At 43.2% G+C, this 21,520-nt stretch overlaps 2 protein-coding genes across 4 annotated transcripts in view; both read right to left on the bottom strand.

Moving 5' to 3' along the window:
• Positions 1-872: 872 nt before the first annotated feature.
• umps (uridine monophosphate synthetase) lies at positions 873-3,865 on the bottom strand. Its single transcript, XM_076262581.1, has 6 exons — positions 3,675-3,865; positions 3,234-3,387; positions 2,439-3,110; positions 2,099-2,274; positions 1,687-1,801; positions 873-1,506 (listed from the first exon to the last, which is right to left on the bottom strand). The coding sequence occupies exons 1-6, from the start codon at positions 3,828-3,830 to the stop codon at positions 1,331-1,333; spliced, it is 1,449 nt and encodes a 482-aa protein (XP_076118696.1). The 5' UTR covers positions 3,831-3,865; the 3' UTR covers positions 873-1,330.
• Positions 3,866-5,917: 2,052 nt separating this feature from the next.
• The window catches only part of kalrna (kalirin RhoGEF kinase a), a 150,585-nt gene continuing 134,982 nt past the window's right edge, over positions 5,918-21,520 (bottom strand). For 2 of the 3 annotated variants that reach the window (XM_076263574.1, XM_076263575.1), the window contains 13 exons: positions 21,314-21,442; positions 19,166-19,284; positions 18,703-18,769; positions 18,213-18,316; positions 18,023-18,092; positions 17,837-17,923; positions 17,647-17,739; positions 17,498-17,548; positions 17,331-17,408; positions 16,286-16,471; positions 15,998-16,169; positions 15,570-15,805; positions 13,221-15,087 (listed from right to left, as the gene is read on the bottom strand). In XM_076263574.1, the coding sequence (XP_076119689.1) occupies positions 14,830-15,087; positions 15,570-15,805; positions 15,998-16,169; positions 16,286-16,471; positions 17,331-17,408; positions 17,498-17,548; positions 17,647-17,739; positions 17,837-17,923; positions 18,023-18,092; positions 18,213-18,316; positions 18,703-18,769; positions 19,166-19,284; positions 21,314-21,442 (1,650 nt within the window). In that variant the 3' untranslated portion in view covers positions 13,221-14,829. Of the gene's footprint in view, positions 7,815-7,897; positions 8,037-8,126; positions 8,328-8,425; positions 8,505-8,781; positions 8,944-9,067; positions 9,200-9,577; positions 9,700-10,627; positions 10,791-10,951; positions 10,980-11,800; positions 11,864-13,031; positions 13,171-13,220; positions 15,088-15,569; positions 15,806-15,997; positions 16,170-16,285; positions 16,472-17,330; positions 17,409-17,497; positions 17,549-17,646; positions 17,740-17,836; positions 17,924-18,022; positions 18,093-18,212; positions 18,317-18,702; positions 18,770-19,165; positions 19,285-20,076; positions 20,173-21,313; positions 21,443-21,520 lie in introns of those variants that run through there. The other variant, XM_076263576.1, reaches the window with a different exon arrangement.

Genomic DNA, 21,520 nt, shown 5'->3' with positions numbered 1-21,520 from the left:
AATTCTATAAGGCTAGTTACTCAAATGCATTCAGACACTTAAAATCCCATGGCAATTCCCTATATTTTCATTAATTCAGTAAAATATCCTTATTGTCATTAAACTTTTCAGGGAAAATACTAGGTTATATTAATATTACTATGACTCTCGTGTCATTCCTGCTGAAAAACACAGCCTGACCAGCTTTAGGTGGTTTGCTAGTCGACCAGCTTGTTAACCATCTTATTTGACCACCTTATGATGATTGTAGCTTGCGAAAACATACCTTCAGCTGGTTTACCCAACTTACGATGGTAATTCAGCTGCTTTTGCTTGTTGTACCACCTCAAGCTGGTCATTTTAGCTGGTGTTGCTGGTCTTACATTACTGGTTTAACTGGTCATTCTAGCAATCCAGCATGACCATCTTACATTAACAATGTCAAGCTGGTCACCAGCATGACTATCTTACACCAGCTGTATCCCACATGACAGGCTGGTCACACCAGCTTCCTCAGATGGTCACGCCAGCATATCCACCTAGTGGCCCAACCAGTTACACCAACAAAGACCAGCAAGAGCTGGAAGAAAACCAGCAAAGACCAGTTACCAGCATAAGCTGAGATGTCTGGGTAATGTGGCATTTTCTGTGTGAATTTTGAAGTGGAATTTTAAAAGGCAGATAAAAATGTGTTACCTTGCACCACCTACTGGTTAAAATTCACTTTAGGCTTATACTGTCTTTTCCAGAAAAAGGTAGCACAACCCATTCACACACTCTACAAAGGAAATAGTATGTTTGCACCTCAGTTAGTACAGTATTTAATGTGGCTAATGTTGTGTTAGATGCTGTATCACAATGTCTTCTTATAGAAAATTGGACAAATCCCTATATGCATAGTAGTATACCATTTTTAATAATAATAAAAAAGAAAAACATCCTTTTATTTGAGTAACAGTTGAATGGTACACTCCATTGAATTAATCAGTATTTAGTGCAATAGAAATCAAAACACAGTAAGTGGAGGGAGTAATCTGAAGTAAGTCCTTTTTCCCATGGAGCAGTAAAGGCAAGGTAAACAACAAGGTGGAGGGAATGGAATTCAGGCCAAAGACTACCCTGGTTATGTCAGACCTGAGTAGGGTATTCTTGTGGTGAAATATGGTCCAAACAATTGCAGTGTCAACATCTCCATTACTGGTTTTGTTGTGGAGGTGATGCTCAAAAATCCAAAGCAGTATACACACAAAAAAAAAATGTAAAGAACAAGCCTAGCCGCTAGTAAAATAATGTGTGTCCTAAAGAAAAAGGCTGGATCGGGAATGTAACATTTGGACAACTGATTGGCAAGTCAGTTGGTCAGAGAGAGTCTGCGCATGTAAGCCTCCCATCCTGCTTTTCTGTAGGCATCAGCAGCCTTCACCCGATCTGGAGCAGCCAGGATACCTCGTCCAACAATGATGACATCGGAGCCCTTTTTGAGAATCACGTCTTCAGGGCTGTTGTACTGTTGTCCAAGGGAATCACCTGACATAGAAAAGCCAAACACAGGGAACGTCTGAGGATGTGTCACAAATGACCAAACTGACTAACTATCTAATATTTTGATTATCAATATATGATACTGAAACAATGAATTATCCTTTATTATTCCTGAGTTGGAACTGCATTGGAAACGGTCTGGTTTTGGCATCTGTAAGGCATCACCTGCTGACTGCATGTGCACTCCTGGGGTCATATTGATGAATTCTGGTTTACTGCTGATTCTCGAGCCACAGATGAATCCAAACACAAAGTCAGCATGGTCCTCTGCCATCTTCACCTGTATCAACAGAGACATTTCTTTTAGCAAACTATGCAGAAACCAGTCAATATCTAAACAAACCTCTTAAACTTAAAAGCCATATTCAAATTTCTATTAAATGTTCATTGTTTGAGAGAAGTATGCGCACACGTGTGTGTGTGTGTGGGTGTGTGTGTGTGTGTGGGGGGGGGGGGGCAGAGACAGAGATTGCACATGACATGCTTTGCTACAGAATAATTGTATCCCTTTTGGCTGATAAGAATTATGCCTCTGGGAACACACTGTTCTCAAATCCTTTTATGAAATAAAGCTTACCACAGCTTGAGTGTATGCCCCTGTTGCTAGGGAACCTTGAGAGCTCATTTCAGCAATAAGAAGACAACCACGGCCCAGTGGCTTGCCCACTGCTTCAAGCCCCTTCACCACCCCTGAGCCTGGCACGGCATGGGCATTGATGATGTTGGACCAGGACGCAATCTGATAAAGTCCACCTGTATCAGACAGGCACACGAAACTGCACTTAAAACACACCTAATGGCAGAATACATCACAAATACACTCAACCTTTGAAAAGAAACTGCATTGACCACTCAAATCGTCTGCTTCCTCCCTCCTCCAAGTTCAGACCATAAATATACAACTACACTACACTCACCTTCATACTGATGCTTGACTGTATTGCCGATATCTGCAAATTTGCGGTCCTCGAAGATGAGGAATCTGTGCTTGGCAGCTAGCTTGCTGAGCTGGCTGGTGACGTCCGGGGTGAAGTTGTGCAGGATGTCCACATGGGTCTTCAGCATGCAGATGTGCGGGCCCAGAGCGTCGGCCACCTCCAGGAGCTCCTTAGCGTCTGTCACATCAGCCGACGCGCACAAGTTGCTCTGCTTCTCCTCCATCAGTTTCAGCAGCTGACAGGCCATTGGGTGGACGTGTGGGAGTTGGGCCCTGGCCTCATAGCTGAGGCCCTTGCATGGCTTCTTGGCTGCTGGAGAACCGTTCTCCTCTGTGGGTTTGTAGGTGCTATTTTCCTGAATGAAGGTGCGGACACTCTGGGCAACATCCTCATCGATCCGACCATTCTCCAGCAGCACATCTAAGAGTTTGGAGATGGAGATGACTGAATGGAGTGTGATGCCGTCCTTGGCGAGCTTGGCCCGACCTCCCTGCTCACGGTCCATGAGCACGATTGCATCTGTGACTTTCAGGCCCTCCTTCTCAAGCACCTTAGCTGTCTCAAACACACTGCTGCCACTGGTCACTACGTCCTCCACGATCAGACATGTTTCACCAGGGTGAATGGTGCCCTCGATCATGCGCCCAGTTCCTGAAACCAAGACAACAATGGAGAAAGAATTTACAAACCACCACAGTAGCACTCGTTCACAAGAGTCAAAGAGCCATGCAAGTCAATTACTGTCTGTCAATATGTAAGATCATGATGTAATACCATAATCCTTGGCCTCCTTTCTTCTAATGAGCATTGGCAAATTATTCTGCGAACAGATTATGGTGGCCAGTGGGAGTGCAGTATACGGGACACCACACACGGATTTAAAAATCACTCCCGCTTCTTTGGCACGCAGGAACAAAAGACTTGACACCTGTCAATGATAAAGGGTAGCAGGTATTAACCAAAACAAAGAGACTGTGAAAAGAAAGTCACTTGACTGTTATCCTATTTTGCTAAGATTATCGATCCCAAACTCGTTACAACTTGATTTGATAGCTGACAAAACAGGGCAGAATGGAGTGTTGGCACATAAAACACAAATTAGCCACATTTACAGTAGGCTAAACAATGGAAAGTCTGTTTGTCATCTATTAACATGCTGACAACATGTCTGGTTTACTTTCCCATTCAGGAACTCGTAACACGTGTTTGACTCACCTCATTCATGAGAGATGGATAAGAAACAATAACCCTGAGATCAAAATAAATCGGAGACGTAATTCCACTCTTCAGCTTGAAAGTCCCAAATTTGACTGCCTCGACATCGTGAAGCTTTAGAATTAAACTATCAAGACTAACGTTACTATGCTCCATTTTCAAGCACTCCAGCGAAAACTACAGCTGTAGATTTCTTCTTCTTTGATAATCAGCATCAGCAACGCTTCGCCAACTGTTCAAATAGACCTTTACCGCCACCTATCGAAAATGCGAGATATTACAGACCGAATAAAACCCATTCATTTTTGCAGTCGATCAGACTCAAAGGGAACGTCGAAGTATTTTCCATATTGTATCCTACTCTATTTTCTCGCAGTGACAGCGAAAGTGAATCTCAGTGCCCTTTTAGTTTAAATGATGAATTTGTGCGTGCCTGTGTCATTCATTTCTTTCACGTCTTTCACAACATAAATAATGTATTTATTTCATATTAGGCCTAATGTCAGAAATTAACCTATTTATAAGCCTCTTACAAATGGTTGTTGCATCTTACATTTAGATGCGCACTCAATCGCATCCATGCAGGCAAAAAGTAGGACTAGTAGGTTAGTAGCAATTTTTCAAATGTGGCGACGGCCAACTTGGGAAACGTTTGCAAAGAAAATAATTTGCGCCTCATTCACCAAATAAGGCTGTGTTAACGTTTATACATGTTGGCACAAAACATTTCTGTCAGAAACCAAGTAGGCTATAATGCATGGGGTAGCGTGAGGTGAGTCAGACAGAAAGGCCTGTATTTCTGAAACCTGTCCCTTTCAAACTAGCCTACAGCCGCCTGCATGCCCCCGGCCTTTTTGCATCTTTTGCATCACAGATTTGCCCCCCCCCTCTTTTCCGCTTACTGTTGCTTTAGTAGCCTAACACAGGGGTTCCCAAACTTTTCCACGACAAGGCCCCCCAAATACCACTAGGTTCTGGCCAAGGATCCCCTTGATGTGTTATTAAACCCATCGACAATACTATGGCAAATGTAAAAATACATTAAGCTAATCCTAATAATTATTTTAGCCAGAAGCACTTCGCGATGGAGCATACAGTGTGTAAAAATTGCATTTGGGGCTTTCTGCTATATGAGAGCTATCACCAGTCATTATCATGGAGAATATAATGTTCAGATATGCAACAAATTATTATAATGGCATTGTATAACAACCCTCATAGTAATAGGTATATTTTACATTTTTCAAATGTATTTATTTGTTGCTTTTATTTTTCCTTCCAACTTGCTAAGGCCCCCCTGGCACCCCCTCGTGGCCCTGGCCCCCACTTTGAAAACCACTGGCATAACATGTGCTGGCTTCAAGAAATAACAACAATGGTTTCCTATATTGCAAAACTATTGCACACAAGGGCAATGTGGCTGGACTTCAGCTGGGCAAAACTTTAGTTGTCACAAACAATGTTGTGACGAACCTACCACTAGTACAACCATCTAAATTAGCTATAATAAATTGCAATTGTTTTTTTCCATGCTGCTAGTTTGTCTGTTAAGTAACTATTGAGACACGTTACACATTCACATTTGTGGAATCTTTATTTTTATAAACAAGCACTGTTTATTAAACATTCAGTAACAAACAAACAGCCTCTATGATTTAAGAAAGGATATTTCCATCTGGCAAATTTTACACAGTCCTATGTACATAGCAATAACACGAGATATAGACTAGAAATATACAGGGCTATAACATGAACAAAACAGTTATGCAAGTTCATCATTTTGAAAAGCTACATCATCTCCCTGCAGAAATTAACAATGCAGAAATCAAATATCCGTGTTCTTTTGTGCCACAGATTGGGATTTTAAACCATAAGAGCACATATTACTGGTATAATACCAACCTGTTGAACACCAGTATTTAAATGTCCACTCTACTGTAGAAACTGGTATGACATTTGACACTGTTTAAATTCAACATGTTCTGTTGCCTACCACTATTTTATAATTGTTGAGAGTCAATAGCTAGGCTATTACTCTGCAGAATGGATGAAAACAATCTCAGTCAAGATCATTGTGTATCATTCTACACTCCAAGTCCAAAAACATTCTTGTGTTGGGCTAACAGAAATAAATATATATATTTAAATGAAAAAAAAACATGACCATTCTTAATGCACAATATCATCTTACTGTTGCAATGACAAGTAATTGACTTCAGTAAATTACTATAAGCCTAAGTAAATTACTATAAGCCTAATGTAAACAGTCCCTGCTTAATGTGATGTAGTGTAATGTGGAGCAATGGATGAAGAAACACAAGTGCTTCACTTCACATCTTAAAGGTTGAATTATCTGTGAACTTTTAGAATACAATCGGATCATGTCCTCATTCTAACAATCTCTGTAAACATGTCAATCATTCTAACAATCTCTGTAAAGGATCAGATCACTCCTAACATATTAACATACAGAAACATGTCAGAATTTGCATCAAAAAATGTGTAAAAAAATGTGATATTTTCAGAATGATAATAACCTGTCTGCGTAAAGAATAAAACAAATACATTAATTTCACATCGGAGGCACAACTACAACTGTTACAAAAAATAAATAGTATTAAGGCTTGGACGTTTCCCAGTCAGTTATGGATTTTACACTAAGGATTACACTAGGACGTGTATCAGCATTGTTTTTCACAAACAAGTGAAATGTGGAATGATCTAAGGACACCAAGTGAGCCCTGATGGTCTCTAAAGTTAGTCACTTTTTGTATTTGAAACAGATGCATACATTGAAATATATAACTATAATGGTTGCCATGATGTAGTTGAACAAGTAATCAATTCCCACTAGACTATAATTTGTTTTGAAGACAGAAACATATAACCATCAACAATAATCCTTTAAAAGGCAAAGCTAAAAAATAGCAGAATCATTGAATCCAAAACTGCTCATTTAAATACTGTTGCAAGAATACAGGAACAATAACTACAACAACAGATGTAGTATTTAGTTCAGTTCTGAGTCATAACGTTGATAAACTATTGAAACAGAAGTCAAATGAAAATATGGTGTTTGGCTATATTGAGCCTCTGGCATGGTGTAGTTAGTACAGTCAGAACAGTAATATAGTATACACTAACCAGTCAGTTACACTAGTTACATTTTTATTGTTATCGCAAGTGGACCAATGTGAAAATAGCACGTAAACTGTATGCACTGTACATTTTATTTCATTCAAGTCCAAAGTGCTAAGTATTTCTTTCTGATGCACATATTATAGTTTGACCACAGATTCTACAGATATTGTACATTTGTTCTGTTGTTTGTCTTTGTCTTCAATTGGAATCGATAACAGTGAGTGAAATTTAAAACAAATGGTAACAAACCAGTTGAAATTGTTTCTGTGGCCTTATGTGAACCTATGTGGTTCTTTAAGTGCACTGGAGTTTTTTAGTCCATATCTTAGTCGCATTTCAGGGCATGTTGTGATCACTACCATGATCCCACATGGAGGACACAATCAGTACATGAAGAACACATCTGACTGCCACAAAGACCAGAGTATGACCACTCCTCAGGCGTGGGCATCCTCATAGGGTATGGCCCATGCTGCTCGTCACCAGACCCTTGATGTTGGTGACCGGGCGCACATCGTGCAGTTGCCGGCGGCGGTCTATGAAGGACGCCAGCCTAGCTGTGTCCAGCGGGGTCTTGGAGTAGTCTCCGCTGTGGGCACTGACCCAGGGGTGCTGCAGGCAGAACGTGGCCGTCGGCCGCTTGCGGGGGTCCTGCTGGAGTGTGGACGTGATGAAGTCCCGGGCAGCCTGGCTGACGCCGCAGAAGTACTCCTCGGGGAAGCAGAAGTCCAGCTTGCAGATGTTCACGCAGGTCTCCTCCAGGCTCTCGTCCAGAAACGGGGAGACTCCGCTCAGCATGACGTAGGCCAGCACGCCAACGCTCCACACGTCCGAGGTCAGAGACACCGGCGTGCCTTGAATCAACTCTGGGGCGGAGAACTCGGGGTTTCCAAGGAGGAGGTGTACGTAGCGGTGACCAGAGACTTGAATGGCGTCTCCAAAATCAATGAGCTTCACACAGGGAACTGGCACATGGAGATCCACCAGGAGATTTTCAGGCTACAGAAATGACAAAAAAACAGTGAGAATGGACTTGCTGTATAAATGGGCGAACTGGAAATATATTTGTTGCATCAACCCACCTTTAGGTCAAGGTGAGCAACTCTACAGGTGTGCAGATGCTGCAAGGCCTCTAAGGTGTCCTTCACAAAATACGCCACCTTCTCCTCCATCAGTTCATCATGAGCCACTAGGTAGTCAAAAAGCCTCCCATCCTCCAAGCTACAGGAAGACAAACATAAAGGTTTAACACAATGCAAACCTGACGATTGGCAACTCACAGCCTTGTGTCTAACAGAGTAGGGAACTTACAGTTCTAAGACCAGAACATATGCAGTCGCGGTCTCGTAGGTGTCAGTGAGGGCCACCAGCTGTGGATGCTGGACGTGCTTGAGGATGTCCGCCTCATGGGCCACCTGCTCCTTCTTCTGCATTTTCTTATTGACACACTTCACGGCCACATCCTTCTTGGTGGCCTTGTTCAGGCACTTCTTCACCACAGAGAATCGGCCCCTACAATCAGAGGGGAGAGGAATGTAGTTCAGTTTCACCTCCTGAATAAGTATGCAAGTGACATGAACTGAATAGACAAAATGCATTTTAGAACCTACCTCCCAATTTCAGATATTTCAGTGAAAGCTGACTCAAAATGATCTTTCCACTGAATCCCCAACCCATCATATGTAGAGGCTTAAAGACAATCATAAAAAAAGTTTAGTGGTCCACATTTCACCAAGAATATGTCAGTGACTCCCTCCTCCCGAACACACACACACACACACACACACACACACACACACACACACACACACACACACACACACAGACACAGACACACATACACAACTCATCATATGTAGAGGCTTAAAAACAATCATAAAAAAAGTTTAGTGGTCCACATTTCACCAAGAATATGTCCGTGACTCCCTCCTCTCGAACACACACACACACACAGAATGCGACTCACGTCCACTGGGAAGGGTGACCATGTTGGATGGCTCACTGGGTGGACTGACCCCCCACGGGTTGCTGGCACTAACCCGAAACTGGTAGTGCCCACCGGGGATCAGGTCTTCAATTTTCACACACACATCTGATGTGGATACCGACTGCAGCCAAACCAGCGAGTCTAAGTGATCAGGAGCACAGGCACGGCCCATTAGCCTCGCAATAGGCTTATAATGGAGTGAGCTGGAACCAAGCCGCTTGGTGAAGCATGTTTGATATAAACAGCAGATGTGCTGCATTCTTACCCTCTTGTCGGTACTCCACGTTGTAACTGGACACAGCGCAGTTTCCCGAGCTGGCTGGAGGAAGCCAGTGGACGATCACTGCAGAGCTGCTCGCCTCTTGGGCCACTGGCCGGGCAGGGGCTGACGGGATACCTATGAAATAAGATGAATGCATCACTTGTTATTGATCCTTTTCACTTTAATATGTTTATTAAACACACTTATTGTGTTACCCCCTTCCCTGTGTATGTGTGTGTGTGTGTGTGTGTGTAGGTCAGGGTGTATTGTATATATATACCTGTGTGTGTGTGTGTGTCAGCTCTAAGTCGTGCAAGAGCATAAATGTTGTGTAGCAGCAGGACGCAACAGAGAAACAAAGGGAGAGAGAGAGAGAGAGAGCGGAGTGAGAGGCAGAAATAGTTGTGTATGAAAGACAGAGAGGGGGAGACAGACAGAGAGAGAGACACAGAGACAGAGAGAGAGACACAGAGACAGAGAGAGAGAGAGAGAAACATTGGGTCTTTTCCTTACCCTGGACTTTAATTGAGGCAGAGGATGAGGCGGTGCCGTGGTCATTGACAGCCACACAGGTGTAAATCCCTGTGTCTTGGGGCAACAGGTTACAGATCTTCAGCAGAATGTCACCTGTATCCCTGCAGGTAAACAGAATGGCATATCTCAAAGCTGCTGGTTGGAGGGAGACTGAAAAGTAGCGGTGGCATCTCAAGAGCTCTTGACAGGGTCCTCCATCTGACAAGCTGAGATCTCCTCCTGTCTAACACTGCCATCCACTTTGCTTATCCAGAAAGGACATGATTAAAACTGGCTTTGTTTTACAAAGTGCACATCAAACCATTTCCCTATTACCAGAAAATGAAAATGTCAAAAACGGGCCCCTTTAAACAGATTGACACTTTTATCTGACATCAAACCGACGTATTCTAAGATCTCGGTGGCATTGCAGCAGATATCATCCTGAAATCTCTCTCTGAAACCTCTCATGTCAGAGCAGTGAAGGAATCTCCAAAGCATGTGACAGCAGGGCCCTCCCTTCACTGTGGCCAAGTCAGCTGTGATGGAACACTGAGATTTCACAGCTGACTTCTCATGAGGCACTGATCTGGCCCTGGTTCCCACAGGATTAAAAAAGCATTGTGAGAACCCTCCAGATCCTGTGTGCCCCGGCTACTGCTGCACTACCTGCTCTTAAAAAACACACTTGTTTGCCACCCAGGGTCTCAGACAGGAAACCTGGCTCTCTTATCTTAATGCTTATTCAAAAAACGTCTTGTCTACGTACCGTCCTTGTATGATGCTTTTATGTTACTCTTATGTCTATGTTCTCATCTTATTGTACAGTGTCATTGGGTGACATGAAAGGCGCTTTAAATAAAATGTATTATTATTATTATTGAAATGTTTCAGTACCTAAAAATCTAATATTTGAGTTTTTTTTTCCAATTCAAATCAACCATATTTACTGGATGGGCTCTGGACTGTTGGTGTGCATGCAAATAGTCATCTGCTTTTTTTGAGAGCGAGCACAGTCATCAGTCATTTAGCTTTGACATATAAATGTACCTGATGTTTATTGTGAATCGACTGCTGTTTACTATTAGACTCTGATCCGGTCCCTTCAGAGTGATCTTTGGCTTCGGCCGCCCACAGACCTTGCAGCATAAGACCACGGTCTCCCCAAATGCACACGTCACATCGGCAAGAGGGATCAGGAACTCTGGAGCAACTTTTAGACAAAATCATAACATAACAGATTTGCATTTGTCTGCGGTTTCACTTTGGTGCATGGCAGCGTAAAAAACGTTATTTATTCAACCATGTATTTGGGACGTGATGATAAACTCTCCAACAAGCAAAAACCCAATTTGAGTGTCCAGGAGTTCTTACCTTCTTGAATAAAGTTGGGGTTCAATAGCTGCAAAGCAAATAAATGATAGTTAAAACAAACTTATCTAAAGGTAGACACCAACGTTGTCAGACTGATATTTGTGCTCTAGTCACACAGCTGGTTAATTATATGACTTGACCACTTAGGGGCGCTATTCTTACATCGAGAAAACAGTGATCATGATGGTGAACTGAAACCTCAATTTCTCAGACCGACGTGTGTGTGTGCGCGCGTGCGTGCGCGTCTGTGTTAAACTAAATCCTTTGTCCTTTGTCAAAATCAAGACTTGTCTTTTGACAGTGATTTGAGACCACAACCTGTGTACCACTTGTACACGGCAACACCACACTCATCCAACCATGTACAAATTACAAGCAGAAATTAGTGACACAGATTTGGAGAAACATTTGTGTGAGCTTTAACACAGTAGCTTGCTGCACTTTTTAAATGTATACATGCATAGCCTAAACCATGATGCATAAACAATCCTAAAGTCATTAGAAACAAATCTTTAGATTAGTGATTCAAACAAAACACACAAAAGCAAAATTACAGTAGGACAACAGAAGAAAAGCAAAAACAAACCCCAAAAAAAAACAAATAACATTTTTTAAAATATTACTAGAGAAAATAAAATCTAGAAACAAGGCTACAAACCATTACCCAGAGTTTCATGTCCATCACACAGTCCTAAAATACTAGTCATGATAAGCTATAGGCTACTAAAACACTACAGCACACACCACACACACACACACACACACACACACACACACACACACACACACACACACACACACACACACTGCTAGGGCTGCATGCATGGTGGACTTTATTTTAAGTACTACCTCCATGCTAGTTTTGGGGTCTAGCTCGTCATCACAATCTGACTCCTCTGAACTGTTTGCCTCCTGTGGTGTGGGATGAGAGAGAGGATGGTTAGACAGGTGACCAGGCCTCCTCCTGTCCTTACTACAGGCATGTGCCAGCAGGAGACATGGGCGACGTGAGAGCACACGGCTTGCATAGGACACAGACATCGTGTTTAGTGCTGTCTTTCCGTGACATAATACCAAGCCGTTGAAGGAGAGCATCCAGCGATTGGCACACTGCAAACAATATTACTGCACATCTCTGGTGGTAGTAGTTTTTGTTAGACACATTCAGGATATGAAATTAGTTCACAAACAACTGACAATTCCTAAATGTTGTATGTGGTGTAATATACTGTAGCTGATGGTAGCAATAATCATGGAAAGTAAGGCACCAGGAAGTGAGGGCGTACCTGTTTATACACTAATGGAGTGATTACGGTTTGTATTAGAAAACCACAACGATGATATATCAACAGTATAATGTGATAAATGAAACCAGTTTTTGACCTGAATATGTTGTCCTTATGACCATTTTGTCCTTGTGACCACATGACTGTTGAAACATTTGTTGACGCACATTAGGGTAAGGAGTGTGAGTGGTCATGTTAAAATGTGGGGTAGAATTTGGCTGGTCGCTAAGACTGATGTCAGGGTGACATTGTAACTGTTAGTTCAGTTGAATTAATTACCGTATATCATTTTATGGACATACATGAAGTTTTCAGTGAAGACTGAGGACATGCAACAAAACCTTTTCAGAACTTAGAAGGTTGCAAATGCACGAACCCTTAATATCACAACATGCAGGACATGTGTTGAGTCTGCTCAGCCTCAAAATGATCGGGCCAGCTTCTCACACTTGGATTAAGCCTAATCCCAGACTAAATACTTACTTTCAATTGAAGTTCTCTTTTAGTCTAGGGCTGGACTTAATCCATGTATGGGAAACCAGCCCAAACTGTCCTAAACACGTTCACCTAATCTGAAATTTATTTTGAATTATTTCACAACATAAGGCAGGATACTAATTTCATAATACACCACTTAGAACTTCTTGTGCCTACGGAGTGCTGTGAGTTGTTGCTGCAGCTGTACGGTTAGTGCCCAGACAGGGGTTCAGGCGTGACACAGGTGCGCACACACAGGTGAGGGGGGAGGGCAGCAGGCATTCAGGGGCCTCCGCCGCCCGCTTACTCACTTTCACTGCCACCGCCACCTTGGTGCTCAGTATCTCCTTGGGCTTCCGAGGAAGTCCGTTCTCAAGTTTGGCTTCACTTTTGCCACCACTGCTATCCTGCTCTGCCCTCTTTCTTGTGCGCAGGGTATTCCATGACAGAGACTTCCTGTTGTACCAAAAGATGCAATGGTCAAAGCAGGTACATCACATCAGGGGTGGGGAGGAGAAGAAGATAGGTCACCAAACTTTATTGAGAAAATAGCACAGGTATCCCTTCAGCAATATAACATTGCCTACAGATTCGAAAAGAAAGGCTGTTATTTTATGTACTAAAATACTGACTGTCACATCACATGGGCTACCTCCAGGGACCATTTCTGGTATTCACCTTCCCTCAGCATATAACAACGATACTCCTAAAGTCATTACCATATAGTCTTACACCATGGTGGATACATTATTTGAGTCAAAGCAACTTGGGCTTCAAAGACCCCTATTATGACTTAACTTCATTAGGATGAACAGGCACTAAACAACAGATGTCAGATTCAATAGGTAGCTGCTTTGAGCACAAATGTAATCTGCTTCGGACCAGCAGGGTTAGTACAAAATAAGAAAAACAGTAGACTACAACAAAACATGAAAAATGGAATCATAATAATAAAATCATAAGAAAGTGCAAAAACGTATAGTGCTCCTCAAACATACATTTGTTTAATCCAATAGATTGTCAAAGATAGTACCGGCACTAAAACATTCTTTTAAGATTTAGATTCCTTCATATTAAAGGAAGCCTACATTAAGCCTACAATAAATAAATACCGAATCACAATAAGTCTGTAAATCTTTCTGATTTATGGAAGGAAATTCCATAATATCTGAATTTCACAGACTGATAATTTGATTAATCGTTGGGATAGTTTGGATTCATATGGGGACTCCAATCCATTTTGACTGATGGCAATAGGCTAGAAAAATGCTGTTTGACTGCATCTGTGCAGTTTCTTTTCCAGTACACACCATGTAATTGAGAGCCCCCTAAAGCAAAACATAACGCTTAATTTTCTTGGCTTTGTTAAGTCATGCTCATGTCAAAATTTTATTTTACATATTTAAAATAATACATTTAAAATGATTAGTTACACTACAAGTACAATGCTGAACATTGTGACTATAATTATATTGCACAACCTGACTTCATTAATATGGATCCTTTTAAATAGTGCAAAAGACTTTATACAGGAATGTACGGAAAAAGTATCAGTAAACAAATGAGGACTATTTACAATAATCGGCCAACATATCAGGTAACCAATCAAATCAAAATAAAACTGAAATCAAGTTCTCAAAAATAACATTAAAACAACAAAAACCCAATCTGTACAAATTGCCACAGACAATAACATAAACTTTCTCCACTTGGAGAAATAGACCTCAGTCCATCAAAAGGTCTTTTTTTTTCAAAATTCACAAAGAAAACATAATGGTGTTAGAAACAGAAATAAATGTCCAGACCAATGAGTTCCACATTGATGTAAGATTCTCTCAGTTCATCTTCTTTCTAAGAAAACGAGATACCTCTAAAGTTCATTTGCTCCCGTCCCAGTCTTTCTGCAATGACTTTGATTCTTTTTTTACTAGTCAACAAAAAAAGGGGAAAAAAAATAACGCCCACAGAAAGTAACATGGAATTAGCCTTCGCCCTTCATCCCACATTTCTGAGTTAGTTCCGATAAAAAGATGGGTAGATCCCTGCACCTCTGTCATCTGACTCTACCAGCCCGTCAGAGCTCCAGTGGAGGAGGAGGTTGTGGCTGTGCGACACTTACTTGATATTCCCATCAGCACTGTCTAGGAGTGTTTTACTGAGGGGGCCCAGGATGTGGCCGGGCAGCCAGCCCTCAGCGGCGGGCGACTGGCTGTTGGCCGCCCGGAACACCAGGTACATGTTCTGCTGGTTGGTGGCCAGCACCTGGACCGCCTCGCCCTGGCTCACGCAGATCTCGTTCTCCTTCAGTGCACTGTAGTCCTGCATGACCATCATGGTGGAGGAGACGCCGTTACATCGGACGCCGTCGTGTTGCTGAGTCAGCATGGAACACAGACATGGACACACACACACACACACACGCACACACATACACGCATACACGCATACGCAAACAGAACAAATGCACCAAAGTTACAGGAGAACATACAAGGTTTCAGAGGTAACTCAAATAAAAATGAAAAAAAAAAAAGTTAACTTGAGAGTAGTGAAAACTCTACTAAAGTAGCATTAAAGTAGCGTTAAAGTAGTGTTAAATTATTTACTGCAGGTTGGTACAAAGCACTCATAGCAAATGAGAAATGGCTACTGTGCATATCTGGTGTAACTGCAACATTTTGACACCACAGTTTTCTCAAGAATATCAACAGACTGGTGTCCTGTTGAGGGGGAAAACTAGGCCAGCAAACAGACTAATAATAGAGCGGTGCTCTCATTCGGCAGAGCAACTGAGTTTTGACAGAGCGCGATTTAATGACAATTTAAGGGAAGGCTCAGGAAGCAATTCTGAGACTTACCCGAGTGGAATCAAACCGCTCACTGTGTTTCTGCGGGTCGAAGCAGGGGCTGCCGTTGGAGGTAGACATTTTGAGAGAAGTGGGGGTCCTTCCCGAGAGAGGGGGCTTCTCCACCCCAACCGAGGTGGTGGAGCTGGGTCGGCCGGCCTGCTGGGACGGACGGCTGGCTGACGAGTTTCTGGTCAGGGAGTGAGACCCACCTTTCTCCTTCTGGTACTCGATCGGGGACTGGAGTGCTGTAAGGACAGTTAGCATGTGCACGGATGAGTAGGAGAGATGGACACAACCCAGAAGAGCCCAACAACACACAACAGCTCCGTTATAAAATGTTTGTAATCACTGTATATACAATTTGTGTTTGGTAGATGTAGCGTATAAGCATTTTTGAATAAAAGTCAAGTCATTAAGTATTTGATGGCCATTCTCACCAGATAGAAATCTGCTCTGGTCATCTAGGAGGTCTGTGATGTGCTTGACCCAGACCTGCTTGATGTCCACGTTGGCAGCCTGCAGTGTGAAGCGCTCCGACGACCCACGACTGGTCAGCACAAACTTACAGGGGTCATTGTCAACATGCTCCTCCAGTCCCAAGAAGCACACCTGCTCAGAGAGACACAAATGCTTACTTTACTAAGGAGAACCAGCCATGCTCATTTAAAAAAAACAGATGGGTAGAAGTATTAAAAGTGAAATGTGGTTTCAGTGTGGTCCCTCACCTTGATGCTCTTCTTGAACTGGTACCCGGGGGTGGACGAGCCTTTGCGGAGAAGCTCGCTGAAGATGACTATCTGCTCGAAGAGGAAGACCCTACGCTCCTTACTGCGCGACAGGACACCCGAGTCTTGCTCCGTCACGAAGAACGTCTCCTGCTGCAGTAGCTTGCCCTGGCTCGTCAACTTCCCCTGCAACACCAGACCACACTGTAAGCATAACCATCTCCTTCCCTCCCTCCCTGACTAAACAGGGGCGTGTTCCCCAAAACCATAGCTGCTAACTAAGTTAGAAGCTTTGTTGGTTGCAGTAACAGGTTAGCAACTATGGTTTTGGGAAAACGCACCCCAGCTCATTAGCATGATTATGAATGCCATGGCCGCCAGTGCAATTCCTCCTGCGAGTTACATTAATAACCAGGTGCTCAGTGACGAAGAGCGTGAGCTACTCTTCACAGATCACAGAAAACACAAGACAAGCCTCGCATCAATTGAATGCATTATCATTATTAATAATAACAACCTTCAGTCTGTCAGCAGCAGAGCATTATGGGGCAGCCAGGCTGTCATTGGTGTGTCAACACCCGTGTGGATGACCGTGAAGCCTGGCCCCTCGTCTCTCTCTCCACACTCGGTCATAAAACTCACTGCACGCTCGTCTAGTAGGTCACAGCGCAGGCAAACAACTAGGCCCTAATCTCAACCCAATTACCCCAGGCATGGAGAATGTGCCCTTATCTCCAGAGTCAGAGATTTAATATACCTCCAGTGTAATGGAAATGGAGGTCCGTAATGGAGGTCACTAAGCGCATGGAAGAACAAACGTGGAGTGGCCGTCAGCGTGAGAGTGAGCATGCCCAGTCTCTCGCCAGCACCCCTATTAACTTGTCTCAGTTTTGTAAAAAAAAAATCATTCGGAATAGATTCTTTTTTTTTTTTAAATATTAATTTTTGATAAATTCATGTATTTGCACGTTGTTCGCTCTCAAATATTTGCACACTACTAGCTTATCTAAGCAGAATAGCACACATGCAACAGGGCAAAATGTACCTCGTAGCCTTGAAGCCTGCCCAAGTTCATCATATCATTGCAGAGCTTCGGTACTTGAGACATCAAATTAACAGCTTTCTGCAAAACAACAAAATTGAACACAAAAGAATTTGAACATAGTGCTGTGCAGTTTTTAACATTTTCAGAGGCTGGTTTGAGGCTGGTACCTCAATATGTTCACAGTCCAGTCCTGCCTTGCTGCTGTACTTCAAGAAGTCCTGCAGGCAAACAAAATAATACAACATAAGGTATCCCTGACTTGTGTTGACTTACATATTAAAATGAAATGTATGGGTGCTCCTTTTGGTCCTCCTACCTTGAGAAGCAGTTGATATTTTGTGATTCTCTGGATAGGCTTGATCAGAAAATCACTGATTGAGAGTCTTGATGTGATGTCTTGCTGTATAGCCTGCAGAGACGGAACAAAGTTGTCAGGGTTGTCATCTGATTAGCTTTTGGTTTTATAGAATAAAATTATACAATATAATATTGTACATTATACATACCTCAAAGAAAGTGTCATATTCAGCAACAATGAATTCTGACTTGGGTTTGTTCTGACAGTAGACAACATACATATGTAGTCTCCTTTCCTGTGAGCACATGGTTAACATCACCATGAGTGAACAATGGCTGAGACAATGCGTTTACACGGTCAGAAATCTCCAAATGTCAAAAAGCTCCAAACTTACATGTTTGATGAACAGCTCAGGTAAGTGTTCATGGTCCTCCAGACATTTCTCCAGTTCACCCACAAAAAAGCTATGAGCCACAAGACACCAGGGAGAGTGTGAACATACAGTATATGTCAGCTCCTTTGGTGGACGTATACAACAACCTAAACAAGATATTTTGGAGTGACCGCTTAGAGAGACCACTTACTCTCTGTGCCAGTCGTAGATTTGATGAATATTCCCAAATACAATCTTGTCTTTCCCCTTCATATCTTCAGGGATGCCCTTCTCCTCTATTGTCTTCATGAAGCACTGTGCAGGACAACAGATGTACCATATTAATGACATATGATTAATGACCACTAAACACAGAGTCTCGAATCGTATCTACCATTTAACACAAACAGAGGTGTGAGATGTGTGAGGGCCTGTGCCGGCGGAGCTGTTTATGGCCGGCACGGCTACGTCGCTAAAACACCAGGTCTCCATGTCTCAGGTCAGATTCACATGTGGGCAGTGGCATGCAAATAGGAGTGTTTATGAAATAAAAGCTGTTCTGTGGAGAGGCAGCAGACACTGGTGCAAATGAAATGAGGGGAAGGACAGGGACAAACAGGTTAGTGTGCTGTGGATGCCAGTATGGGTACTACACACACAGGTTACCTTAAGGGCAAAGTAAGGCAAACGCTGTAACTCACCTCAACTACGATGCCCAAGTCTTTGACATAGTCCTTCTCTGTCTGTATTAGCTCATTTAGGACAAACCTGTAAAGAAACCATTACAGTAAGTCCACATTCGTATTCATGAACATTATAGACGTTGTAATCATTTAATTCTTCACAAGGAGGAGATATACACATCAAATCCTGTGTGGTCAACCACAAGAACATTTTCAGTTCAGTTGTATGACTGACTACTGACTAAACATAAAGGAATGTGTGCCTTATCACAGGGGTGTCGAGTCATCTGCATAGAATAACATAGTTGTTATTCAAATATTCTAGTCGTAACTGTATGAGAAATACTAGTTACTGAGTTACTCCTTATCTAGACCAGAAAAGGAGACACATGGACCCCTATGGTCTATGCCAGTAGTTGACATAAAAGAATGCATTGTCTGAATTTCATAATGCGGCATGAGAAGTGAGGTGGGCTCTTACATGCGGCCCCGCATGGCTTTGGCCTTCTGCTCCAGCTCAGGGTCGCGTGGCTGAGTCGGGGTGGGCTGCTCAGGGGGGCTCATCGTGCTGAACCCTGGGTAGGCGCCTGGCTCCAGAGTCTATCACCACACACACACACACACACACACACACACACACACACACACACACACACACACACACACACACACACACACACACACACACACACACACACACACACACACACACACACACACACACACACACACACACACACACACAGACACAGACACAGACACAGACACACACACACACACACACACACACACACACACACACACAGAAACAGGTGAAGCTTATCCACAAGCAAGGTGGGCTGGAAGCTCAAATGCCCCAACTAGGGAGCCTGCTAATTGTGTCCTATGTGAAGTCAGCACAGTGGCAAATGGGCCAGTGCATCTTGTTTAAAGATAACAATCGATAGGAATTTACAGTGTTGGCATGGATGGGGATCCAAGTTCTCTAACCTGAAAGAGAATGAATTTCTATATACTGTGAAACAATAATGACAGTCTGCTGGCAGAGGTGTCAGTTGGCTTACAGTACTGGTATACTCTGCTTTTAGTAAAGGTGATAATAATCATAACAATAGCTTTTCAATGTAGACAGACCACAAACTATAGCAAAACACCGCCCTCCATACCCTTTTTAAAAAATACAAAATATTTCACTCCAACACCTTTAAGCATGCTCAACACCGTTATTGAAGACAAAGGCAACAGAAAGAAAGACAGAGAGGAGGAAACACACACACACACACACACACACACACACTGAGGGTTAATGGAGACTCTGGCGGCGGTAGCTTGTAGTGCCAGGTGTGTGAACCTGCCCATGTCCAGCCGAATGGGCCCCAGTTGCACACTTACCATCTTGGTTTTGACCAATTTCTCTATAGCACTGACAAGCTCGGAGGCGCTGGGGATCTCGGTGGAGCCCTGGCGCGCGGCAAGCCGTGCGGAGGACTGCAAGGCACGAGGTTAAAGAGGAAGGCCACGTTAGCAGGGTGGGACAGAGGAGGAAGGGAAGAGGGAGAAGAGGGAGAAGAGAAAGAGAGAGGATGTTAATCAACAAGCGCTCGGCACCTTTGGGGCGGCCTCGCTAGGCGGAAGAGACAGAATAAAGCTAGTCTCCTCGAGACAGTATTGCGTGTGTTTGATGTGACAAGTACTGCCTTATCAAATACAGCTGCTCGTGGCCATCGTTGTGAAAAGAGGTTAAGAAACTAATTTCCTTTTAACAGAAAGCGCTCACGGATACAATGCACGTCTTACAAGTCTTGTAAGTTGCATTGGATAGATGAGTCTGCTAAATAAAGTAATGTGAAGGTTAGTGCCAATGCTGTTAATCCTCCTTTAATGTTTAACGGGTGATCAATTTTGTTTGTTTTCACAAAACCAATGGCCATGAGAGTTAGCAAACTACTAGGAAGTGAAATAATTTTCCAGGGAAAATCATCTCAGCACAAAAGGGCAACAGTGTACAATGGCTACTCTGTACGGTGGAACGGGCTTAAGTGCAGTGTTAGGTGCCAGGATGAGAAAGTGAAAAAACAGCATGTTAGTTAGACCACAGCATGAAGCTCTCCCGGCTGAAAACAGGACGACGGCAGACTGGGTGGGGGAGAGAGAGAGAGAGAGAGAGAGAGAGAGAGAGAGAGAGAGAGAGAGAGAGAGAGAGTGTGTGAAGAGTAGAGACAGACTGTATAAAGAGCAAAAAGAGAGAAAGAAGGATGAAAATTTCACACATAAAAAACACCGCCGGTGACTGGAGAAATAAATGCTTTTAGGAATACTATAGATGCATGTGTCTGTGTGAGCATGTGCACACAGTGTGTCCATGGGCTTATGTGAAGTATGACTAGCATGAGCTGGTGATACACATGAGCATTTCAAAGTAGAATGTTCTAGAGATGACAAAAGTGAGTGACAGTCCATCTGACCTTGTGATGGGGGGAGGGGTGTGTGTGTGTGTGTGTGTGTGTGTGTGTGTGTGTGTGTGTGTGTGAATGACATACAATAATCCCACCAAACTGCTAAATGTGTGAAGAGTGCTGATCCTGCCGTCATGGCGGGTACTGCAAGTGGAGGCTGCAGCCTACAGTACCTTATCCTCCTGGGCCGAGGGGTCTTTGATGATCTCCATGGGAGGGGGGAGGGGTGTGTGGGAGTCGTCCTCAGGCTCCTCCTCTCCTCCGCTCTGCATGCCTGAAGGCTTGGGGAGCTCCTCTTTTCTCTGCACAAGAGGAAGAAATGGAGGGAAAACAGAGAGGGAGTGAGAAGGAGGGAGAGAGAGGAGCGACAGTGAGAGTGA

This window comes from Alosa pseudoharengus, unplaced genomic scaffold (genome assembly GCF_046254945.1).
Source record: "Alosa pseudoharengus isolate Yale_2024_CS ecotype anadromous, Long Island Sound unplaced genomic scaffold, YU_APseudo_1.1 YU_APseudo_1.1_scf_3, whole genome shotgun sequence".
Lineage (NCBI taxonomy): Eukaryota > Metazoa > Chordata > Actinopteri > Clupeiformes > Clupeidae > Alosa > Alosa pseudoharengus.
The sequence above is the reverse complement of the archived record's forward strand: the minus strand, read 5'-3'. Positions and strand labels throughout refer to the sequence as shown.

Excerpts from the sequence above, each read along its gene's own strand:
- umps (XM_076262581.1), bottom strand. The coding sequence starts at position 3,830 with ATGGAGCATAGTAACGTTAGTCTTGATAGTTTAATTCTAAAGCTTCAC. Across the intron at positions 3,388-3,674 it reads ATCCATCTCTCATGAATGAG|GTGTCAAGTCTTTTGTTCCT; the intron begins GTGAGTCAAACA and ends TATCATTGACAG. Across the intron at positions 1,507-1,686 it reads AGTGCACATGCAGTCAGCAG|GTGATTCCCTTGGACAACAG; the intron begins GTGATGCCTTAC and ends TTTCTATGTCAG.